At 37.1% G+C, this 11,347-nt stretch overlaps 1 protein-coding gene and 1 pseudogene across 1 annotated transcript; both read right to left on the bottom strand.

Moving 5' to 3' along the window:
* Nucleotides 1–3,046: 3,046 nt before the first annotated feature.
* On the bottom strand, nt 3,047–4,172 carry LOC117629042 (annotated as a pseudogene).
* Nucleotides 4,173–5,591: 1,419 nt separating this feature from the next.
* On the bottom strand, nt 5,592–10,973 carry LOC117628048. Its single transcript, XM_034360409.1, has 6 exons — nt 10,396–10,973; nt 9,927–10,166; nt 8,465–9,674; nt 6,515–7,859; nt 6,349–6,432; nt 5,592–6,171 (listed from the first exon to the last, which is right to left on the bottom strand). Exons 1-6 carry the CDS (start codon nt 10,721–10,723, stop codon nt 5,668–5,670), a joined length of 3,711 nt encoding a protein of 1,236 aa, XP_034216300.1. The 5' UTR covers nt 10,724–10,973; the 3' UTR covers nt 5,592–5,667.
* Nucleotides 10,974–11,347: the final 374 nt, after the last annotated feature.

The following is an 11,347-nucleotide window of genomic DNA, read 5'->3' as shown; positions in this document are numbered from 1 at the left end:
GAGATATATGTGTTGACACGTGGCCACTATTGGTTGGGGGGACTTTGTGTATATTCAAAAATAGTAGAGCCGCGCGGCTATACTCTTTGTTGAAAATTTTTTTAATTTAAAAAAATGTGTTGACACATGGGCATAATAATGGCTGGGGATCTTTTTTTATATTTAAAAATAGTATAGCCGCACGGCTATACTGTGTTTTGAATTTTTATAATGAGATATACTCTGTTTCGAAAATTTTTAAAAATAGCCGCACGGATCCTAAAAAATAGTATAGCCGCGCGGCTATACTTTGTTTCGAAAATTTTTTTATTGTTGACACGTGGGCATAATGGCGGGGGTCTTTTTTTATATTTAAAAATAGTATAGCCGCACGGCTATACTATGTTTTGAATTTTTTTGAAGAAATACTGTGTTGACACGTGGCAATAGTTCCTAGTTCGTTCTTTTTTTAATATATAAATAGTATAGCCGCACGGCTATACTGTTTAAAAATAAAATTTATTCCTTGAATTTCTTTACTTTACTTTTGTTTCTTAAAAAAATTTAAAAAAACATAAAATTTATTTCCTTACTTTGGTTTTTGGCCTACTTATGTAATTTAATATATTTAATTTTATTTTCATTATTATTTAATATTAAAACGTTAAAGAAATATTCCACATAATAATTAATTCCTATTTATTATGTCTTTGCTGAAATATTTTTAGTGTCTTAATTAAACTTCCCTGGAGCCCACGAAACCTATAGTCTTTTACATACGTGTTCTTGTATATGTACACACACACATATGTACGTACATTTTTTTTCAACAATACATTCGTGTTCTATACACGTCTCACGTTTTCTTTAAAAAGCAAACATACAGTAGTAGTGTTGTACATGTACGTACGTATTTTTAATATTTTATACTAGTACTTTTTACAAAATTTTCAGTAACACACACAAATTCACGTATTATACCTATAATTCTCACGTGTTATTGAATAAGAATAACATATGGTATAAAAATTATATTAAAATATTAAATAGTGAAATATTCATATCTACTTTGGATATGTTGCAAATTAATATCCATAAGGTACAAACCAATGCAACTAGGAGGGTCCTTTTTTGTAATTTTAAAATTTTTTATTATATAAAAATAAAAAGAGTACAGCCGCACGGCTATACTCAGTTGTGAAATTTTTATTAAAAAAGAAGCGTGTTGACACGTGGGCATAACGGCTGTGGGTCGTTTTTTATATTTTAAAAAAGTATAGCCGAACGGCTATACTCTGTTTGAATTTTTTTAATGAAATATTGTGTTGACACGTGGCCACTATTGGTTTGGGGGGCTTTGTTTATATTTAAAAATAGTATAGCCGCGCGGCTATACTCTGTTTTGAAAATTTTTTTCTTTTGAAAAATGTGTTGACACGTGGGCATAATGGCTGGGGTCTTTTTTTATATTTAAAAACAGTATAGCCGCACGGCTAGACTCTGTTTTGAATGGAATATATGTGTTGACACGTGGCTCCTATTGGTTGTTGGACTTTTTTATATTTAAAACTAGTATAGCCGCTCGGCTATAATCTGTTTTTGAATTTTTTTATTAAAAAGAAACGTGCTGACACGTGGGCATAATGGCTGGGGTTCTATTTTTATATTTAAAAATAGTATAGCCGCACGGCTATACTCTCTTTTGAATTTTTTTAATGAGATATGTGTTGACACGTGGCCACTATTGGTTGGGGGGATCTTTAAAAATAGTATAGCCGCCTGGCTATACTCTCTTTTGAAAATTTTTTTATTAAAAAAATTGTGTTGACACGTGGGCATAATGGCTGGGGGTCCTTTTTTATATTTAAAAATAGTATAGCCGCTCGGCTATACTATGTTTTGAATTTTTTTGAAGAAATATATGTGTTGATTTCTATTTATTAAGTCTTTGCTGAAATATTTTTAGTGTCTTAATTAAACTTCCCCGGAGCCCACGAAACCTATAGTCTTTTACATACGTGTTCTTGTATATGTACACACACACATATGTACGTGCATTTTTTTCAACAATACGTTCGTGTTCTATACACGTCTCACGTTTTCTTTAAAAAGCAAACATACAACAATAGTGTTGTACATGTACGTACGTATTTGTAATATTTTATTATTATTAAAATAATTATTATTCATGAAAGCCGAATCCAAAGCCAAGCCTATGGCAAAGCCCATTGGCCGAACTCTCCAGTGTTAACCTTGCTTATCAAACCAGCACAGTGTTTTGTTTATAAATACCTTTATATGATTGTGGATTTTCGATGTGGGATTTTCACAAAGGGCACCTCATAAGATAGGCCTACAGAGAAATCTATGTTTTTATTGTTGGTGCAATGTGAAAATATATTTAAAGCCCTTCAAGGTCTCCGTGATGTATCTATAAATGCCCTTCAAGGTCTTGTATCTATCAACCCTGATATTATTTGGCTCTTATAGCTGATGTTTACTATTCTCTGAAGAAAAAAGACATGCCTTCACCCCCCACATCAGACATACCTGAAATCTTACAAATTCTGCCCCCCACATCAGACATTTGATAAGCTTTATATAATTCCTGAATTTGCAGTCTTCCTTGCCATTACAGGAAAGGAAATGGCTGCACTGGCTTTTAAACAATGAAATGGATAAAAATTAAATAGACAAAAGCATTGTCATTAGTTTAATTCAAATAAAAAAAATATGATGTCAGTTATTAGCAGCACTGTTTCCATCTGTTGGAACCAGCAATGGCATGTAAAAGAGTTGTGTAAATATTTTCAACTATATGGAGGTAACAAGATTGTGTGGAGGCAATTAAATCAAAATGTTTTCAACTTTCCAGTTTGCCAGAATAAGCATGGCACATTTACGTCTAGGATCAATAGATGTTCTGAAAAAGAAAAAGAAAAAAACATCAACACCTGAAATCATGAGCAAATGGATCATTATGAGAAGAGAAATTGAAAATCTATGATGTTATTAGTACAAAATGAGTACAAATGCTGTTTTTCTCACAGAGCTGACATGCTTTGGTTCAGGCACTAGGACTGGTGACAATATCTGAGATCAATTTTATCAAGGAGCAGACCCCACCCAAAAAATTATGGTCAATAACACCTTTGCCTTCGATGACATGCGCGAAATCGATGAGTTTGATTTCAGCACCTGAATTCCTCCTTCTCATACACCATTAACACTGAACAAGAATAGAAATGGAAAATGGTCTGCTCCTCAGACCATGACTTCAGTTCCAACAATTGTGCCAATATCCCAGCAGGACCACCATAGACAGTCGATGCAAAAGAACAATCTGGTTTGATATCTGAATCTGTAGATGGGTTAGAAGACACAAATTTCCTCAGAGCTAACCTAGTATCCTTAATGCTAAAGTTTAGAACACACTTCTTATCAGGCTTCCATCTAATACAGATGGATTGATTCTACTTGAGACAATATCTTCCAATGCTAGGTCAGAACTTGCGGATGTGGTCTGGAATCCTAGTGGCAGAAGAAAACGATGTATAGAATGCTAGCTCATGGGATCCACGCCCATCATTCTGAAGAGGCTTGTAAAAGTGCCCTGAATCATCTGTAAGAGGGCCAAGCTTCCCATCACCGGCTTGGTGGCCAGCAACTTGATGATCTGGGACCTTAAGCATAGTCTAGAATGTAAAGAAAATTATTAGATGTAATCAAATTACAAAGAGGTTGTCATTGTAGGCAGTAGACAATTAATATTTAAGATTTTGTGAACAATAAATACAGTGCCCTTATGAATTCAAGGATGAAAATTGTATTAGCAATAAAGAAACCACTTGAGTATATCAATTACGAGCTTCTCATCTTCAAGAAGTGGAGATGGTAGCAAGATGTATGAGTTTTCTATTATGCTAAAACTCACCAACTTAGCACATTCAACTCAAAAGATAATTAATGCTTTCTTAGTCCCTATAGAAAAGCAGGTTCAAAATGATAGCAAGATGTATACTGGAGCAAATTCCGCTATCATGTTTACATACCAAAGCTGTATATCTAGTGACGTGCTCCAGGAAATCAAAACCTCCAGAACCCCTCTGTGTGTTTTTGATTGGATGAATAAGTTTAATACGGGCCTTCTCAAATATCTTATAAGTAAAGAATGAAACTGTTGAAACGGACATCTTACAAAACCACGAGGCAGTTGATGCTTTCTTCAAAATTATGCAGTGTTTGTGTTCATGTAGTATGGATATCATGTCCACTCTTATTTGGGTTAAATTGGGAAATTTGTTATATACCTTCATGGCTGTTTATACATTTTGCTTGACTTATAAGCTGTTTTTGGATTGTTTTGTTCATCTGATTAGCCGTGTAACTTAGGATGGTGTTGGTTTTCCTGCAAAGTGATTTAAAACATGGGCTTAGGTTTTCGTATAAAATGAGGGACAAATATAAGAAAGCAATGCAAACTTACTAAAACAAATATAAGAAGGCATTCAAGTTAAAAACTTCACTTGGGAAATAGTTTTATGTAAATTTGTAAAATAAGTCTTTTCTAGACGTCCATCTTTTGTTTTATATGCTGAAATGCAGAATATATTTTTCATAGGGACATCTACGTATGTAGTTTGAATTTTGAAGAGGCTATTTCTTTTTTTTTTTTTTTGACCTACCAAATTTATTTATTTAATATTTTTTGAACCGGATTATTATTATTATATATATATATATAAAACTTATAAGTATATAACTATAAATCCATGCCATTCTAATAATCTAAGCGTCAAATACATGAGGCATCATCAAGTTTTGAGTTAAGGGGTTTTTTTTTTTAATTTTAATAACTCACGTTAAACATTAACATAGACAATTAGAGTAATTCACTATTTTTTGGTGATGCAATTTTGTTTCTTTCTCCCAAAAAAAAAAAAGGTTCTAACTTGACTCTGTCAATTGTTGCTTTTACATTGAATTGAATACATTTTGCCGATGTCCGTGAGGTATGTCTGAAAGAGATGCAGCCCTTGGCTTAAACAGTCTGGGTATGGGGGCATATCTTGATAGAATAATGGGATCACGGAGAGATGTTGTTACTGCCGCATGGAGTTGAAGAGGGGTTTGGTACAAGGTTTGATATGAAAAGACCTCCATGTTTTTTTCTACCCATCTTATAGTTTATGGTTCCTTTGGAATTATTTTCAACTCTTATTTGTATTCGGTGCATAAGATGTTTGCGTAGCGGCAGACTAATCAAACTGGGCGGGAGGATTGGTGGATCAGCCACTGGGTTCGTTCGAGTTGTAGATGACTGAACTGACTGCACCGTGGAACGAGCTCCAAGGTGGACATGCACAAACCATTGCTGATCATTGACAACTGAATGATGTGGCGCTGCTGATTGTTGACAATCATAACAATAGTCTCCCGTGGCGGATCCAATAATTTTTCGTGTTCATAGTGGAGCACAGAATAATAAAATTCACAATTGTTTACGATTTGTCCATTAGGCGGGACTTCATACAGTTTGATGATCCAGGCACCTAGACTATTAATGCAATGTAGAAACATGATAACAAAAAAGAGCATGAGACTGAATGAAGTAAACAAAGGCAGCAACCACAAATCATAAGATAAAGAGAAGGCATAATTTTGATCGGACAAAAAGTAGAAATTGTTTCAATGTGTATTTTCAAAGGCACCATGTATCCGACTTACATTCACTGACCCAGACCCAATTGAGTGACCCATCACACCCTCATCAGGCACTTTTGAAAATGGTATATGATCACACCTAGTATCAACTAACATCCAATCATCCGCGCTACCAGCAGAATGTTCACCGCCTCCGGAGTCACCGGCTCTGCTCAGGTGACCAGGTGAGCCAGGAGCAGATTGCGACGCATGGTCGATAGTAGGACAATTGTCGTTGATACAGCCATTTGAAGCGTCCAAACCGACAACAGAAACAGACTCATATACCTTCTTATAGGGGGCAGAACAAGTAGGAAGCAGCTTCTCTGGTTTGGACCCATTGGAAGATGAAATTGGCTCTGTTTGCTTCTCTAGGACACAATTCAGAACAACATCCGTGTTCTTTGCACTACAAAATGATGCCTTCTGTTTGTTGAATAATGAGGGGAGAGGTATGGCCCTCTGCTGCTTGTAAAAGGACATGGCTCTCTACAAAATAATCACAAATCAGAAGTGTTAAACCCATATATTGGGCTATCGCAAAACCAAATACCAATACTTCAAAAATTGTTGTATTTTTGTAACATAATGATGAAAGGGTCCAAATTTTCTACATCACTTTATGTTGGTAACTTGGTACTAATTATATAACATCTGAGTTCATACCTGAAAAACACAATCGTTTATGGCAACAAAAAGAGAAGCACTCGAGGCAAGTTTGGAAAGCTCTGCTTGGGTTTTTACAACCTCCTGTGAAACAAAGAAAATACCATTATGATTGAAAAATTAACATTACCGTAGATAAACCACAAGATCCAACTATAAATTTTACCTCCAGATAGAGAAGCTTCAAAGAATCTTCATCAACATTTTGACTCTGTTCTGCATCCATTAGTTTTAGGCATTGATTATATAACTCTGGATGAGTAAGCTCTGCCGAAATATCAAGCTTAGAAAGATATACAAGCCAAAGACGATCATCATCATCCTTGGATATCTTAGAAAGTTCAGGTAATTGTTCAGCAATACTGTTGGATGGTTTAGGTGGTTCCTTTGCTAAAGCATCACCATTTTGACCAATTTCAATCTTCTGACTCTTGTCCACAAGATCATCACACTGGTTCTCTTCATTTTGAACTTGCAGACTTGATGCTCCTAACCAAATTTCATCCTCTTGTGTTTGGACTGCAGGATCCTTTGCCTGAAGTACAGAAGGCAACTCTACATTCACACCATCATGTGGGCCCTTCCACATATCCGTTCTTGTTTCCGACCGCTGGCCATCAATTGGTTCTCTATTATGGCTCCAGTCAATCCTCCCATATGCTAGAGAATTAGTCCGGGCAACACTGTTAATTTCATCCCACGCATACAATGGAGGAGGCTGAGAGCCATCAATAGGATTCGGCCACCCAAATGAATGGTCTTGCCTGAGGAACCTGTCAGCATCATGGATCTGATGGGGAAATAAAGAGCGTATATCCATCACAGGTCTGACACCATACATTGGCAAAGCAGAAAACGGATGCATAACTGGATGTAAACCAACAGGGGGAGGACCATGACGGAAATGAGTGAAGCTGTTCATTACTGGAGAAGGCCGATTTGGAACAGCACTCCTGGCATTAACTGGAGCACCGTTCCTGGCATTACCATACATTCGGCCAACAATGGAACTATTATTTCTCTTGTATCGATGGCGAGGTGGAGGAAAATTGGACCATGAGTTGCTAGGCAATTGATCAGCTTTGACAGAAGATAAAGAAGAGAAACCATCAATATCTTCCCGGGATAACTCACCTGTAGGAGGTGTCTCTGAAGGCAGCTGCAAATTTCCTTTGCCTTCAGTACCAGATAAGTCTCTGTCCTTGGTAACACCACTCCTCTTTCCAAATTCTTTACTATCAAAACTCCCCTTAATACCAAGTGTGGTAAACTTAGAATCATCAACTAGATGCACAGCAGAAGCACAGGCATCTGGATTCAAGCACCTGTCAGCGGATAAGTCACCCAAATGGCTGTCATCCTTGTCAATCAATCTCTTGGTAGGCTTAGACAAAGAAGACTGTTTGAGTACTCCACAAACATCTGCAACCTCCTTAAAATGAAGGAGACTATGCCTAACCCTTTCTTGAGGTTCAGAGTCACCAGACATCAATTCTGCTTCCCTTGAGTGCCTAAAGAAGGCCCACAAGGACATTCATTAGTAGAGGTTCTATAGCACAAATATTTTGACAGTGATTGCTTCTTGTCAAACCAAATGACCAAAAGAAAAAAAGAAAAAAAAAAGTGAAGCACTAGCAACCATAAGATCATTATGACATATCCAGACAAACTCCAATTCCCTGTATGCAAATTACTACTTAAAATTGTAAAGAACACATAAAAGTAGTCACAAGCTAATTTGACTGAATTAGAAAAGTTTCAGCATGTCACATTGTTCAATATTTCCCTTCATCATAGAGAATTAATGCCTGACATTCACATACAACTCATTCATCTTCATGTCACTTATCAGTATGGTCTACAAAGTCCATTTTTGAAACAGATAATTATTGGCACAAAACCATTCATTCCAAAAACCGCTACAACTAGGCACTGAAACATGCATAACCAGTCAACACTGAACAACAAATGCCTTTTCTAAGCAAAGTTGCCAAAAAAAAAAAAAAAAATTTGAACATAACAACACTTGCTGCATTCATGAATACAATACAAGACTGCATTCTCTAAAAATCCTTACCACATGATGAGAACATAAAATAAGAAGAAAAACAATTACCTGCACTGGTCTTTCGCAACATGAGAATAGGAGCTAGGGAAACTCATCTGTCTTTTATGACTTGCACTAAAGTCTGCATCAACACAGCATTTGTGAGAATCTTCTTTATCATCGACAGACTTTACCATGGCTCTGCCTGTAATTTTCTTTTCTGCATCAGCGTGTTCCCTGGTACTTAGGCACCTACTGTAGATTTGGTCCTCTTTATCATCATCTCGCTTTCCCCTATCATCACTGTATCTAGTGTTTTGACCATCGTCATAATTACTACTATCAAATCTTGATTTCTTATATCGAATTCCACCAGCATTACTTTTATCCCTTGTGTACTTAGTACCCGACCTGTCACCATTGTGATCTATTAAGGCATGCTCATCCTTGTGCCTGTCTTCCCAGTGTGTTTTCTTCCAATCAACATCTTCCTTAGGCTTGCTATCCGTGTGCCTCCTATCTCTGTCAGCATCTTCTCCATATCCATCCTTGTAACTTCTGCCACCATCTTTTCCATACTTGACCTTATAACTTCTGTCACCATCTTCTCCATACTTATCTTTATAACTTCTGTCACCACCATCTTCTCCATGCTTTACCTTATAACTTCTGTCAGCATCTTCTCCATCCTTATCCTTATAACTTCTGTCACCATATTCTTCATGTTTTACCTTATAACTTCTGCCAACATCTTCTCCATCCTTATCCTTATAACTTCTGTCACCATCTTCTCCATACTTATAACTTCTATCACCATCTTCTCCATACTTGACCTTATAAATTCTGTCACCATCTTCTCCATACTTATCCTTATAACTTCTCTCTGCATCTTCTCCATGTTTAACCCTATAACTTCTGTCACCATCTTCTCCATACTCAACCTTATAACTTCTGTCCCCGTCTTCTCCGTGCTTAACCTTATAACTTCTGTCACCGTCTTCTCCGTGCTTAACCTTATAACTTCTGTCACCGTCTTCTCCGTGCTTCACCTTATAACTTCTGTCAGCATCTTCGCCATACTTGTCTTTATAATTTTCATCATCCATGTATCTTCTATCCTTGGCATGCTTTCCCGTTGAAGACCGCCGACTATCATTATCATCTGTTACATAATCTTTATATTTCGCCTTGTCAACAGAGCCATCTCTGTTCCTCCTAATTTGTTTCTCAAGCTCCTCCTTTAGCTCAGGATTTCGCACCTCATCTTTCAAATACCTCTCTACAAAGTGAAACATATAAACTTAAAAAGATACATGATAACAATCAGGTTGAGTGCGCTCAATGTGTATAAAAATCATCAATAGAAACTTTTCAAAGATTAATTATATTCTTATTAAGAAGCATCAAGACCTCAACGTACATTGCACATTGTACAGTAAACATTAATAGGAACAATAAAAGTATTTAAAATTTAAAATTTAAAATTCAAAGCACAGCATAAACACCCGCAAAGAGAATTCAATCACATTACCCGTGTCATCCATTGCTTGTCCAACCTCTGGAACCTTCTCCTTCACATCCTTCCTAATCCTCTTAATATCTTTTCTCCTCTTTGAAGCAATGTACTCGACCTCAGCTGAATCTTCATTATCATCTCTCACATAATCTTTATATTTTCCCTTCTCAACAGAGCCATCCCTGCTCCTCCTAATATGTTTCTCAAGCTCCTTCTTTGGCTCGGGATTTCGCACCTCATGTTTCAGAAGCATCTCTACAAATTCAAACATATATACTTTTTCAGATGCATGATATCAATCAGTTTGACCGCACTCAAATGTGTATACAAATCATCAACAGCAATGTTGGAAAAGAATAAAATAAAAATAAAAAAATTCATCAAGATGCAGTAAAACCTCAAACTACATTGCAATCATCACCAGAAACAGAAAAAACTCAAAGCACAATGGAAAACACCCACACAGAGAATTCAGTCACATTACCAGTGTCTTCCGTTCCTCTACGAACTTCTGGAACCTTCTCCTTCCCATCCTTCCTCTCACTATCTCTTCTCCTCTTCGAAGCAATGTGCTCGACCTCAGCCGAATATTCGACGTCATTGCCACGCTCTCGCGGTCTTCGCTTGTCACCGGGGAGCGAATCCTTAGAAACCCTAACCGAGCTCTCTTCTTTACCATTCCTGCTCTTTTTCGTTTTTACTTCGTCAACTATTTCTATCTCCTCTTCTGAATCCGAGTGGTCTAATGCGGCGTCGTTTGAGCTGTGCTTGCTCTGCTTCTGAGTCCACTTCTGTCGAGAGTTCTTCCCCATAATTGTTTAACTTCGGCTGAGAAATGAAAAACTTGTTTTTTGTTGATTAACAAGTACAATTGGAAAGAAATCGAGATAGAAATCCAGCGACGGTGAGAGTGGGTAGCGATTTCATCGGAATCTGACGGTTCAGATTGCCGGCGAGAGAGGGCGGAGGAAAATGGCGGTTTGACATGAGAGGGTTTTGGGACGGAGGAGACGGTAGACTCAAGGGGTTACTGATTGATGTGAAATGGACCAGATCACCCTCATTCAGTTTCCCGGGTTACTTGTTGCCTTGTTGGTTTGCCACGTAGGTTCAGCCATGCCCAACTGGAGGGAACACACATTGCCAAATTTTGCAGACTGCTATCACTTTTGGGCCACACAACGAGCCCAATCCCTTGGAGGCCCTTGACGTTTGGCCACACTCTATATTTGGAGAAAGTCTTAGGTTCGACTGTCCTATACGGCAACACACTCACAAATGAATGAAACCGATATATGAGCGTCTCATCTGATCCCACTTAGACATATAGAACAGTTGTACCTAAGACTTTCTCCGAATTTGATAGTCGGTTATTAAGATTTTTCTATAATTTTTTAGATTTTTCAAAAAATAAAAATTATTGTTTACGAATTAGT

The sequence above is a fragment of the Prunus dulcis genome, chromosome 5 (assembly GCF_902201215.1).
Source record: "Prunus dulcis chromosome 5, ALMONDv2, whole genome shotgun sequence".
NCBI classification, from domain to species: Eukaryota; Viridiplantae; Streptophyta; class Magnoliopsida; order Rosales; family Rosaceae; genus Prunus; species Prunus dulcis.
Note: the sequence above shows the minus strand (reverse complement) of the source record. Positions and strands in the feature narration are given on the sequence as shown.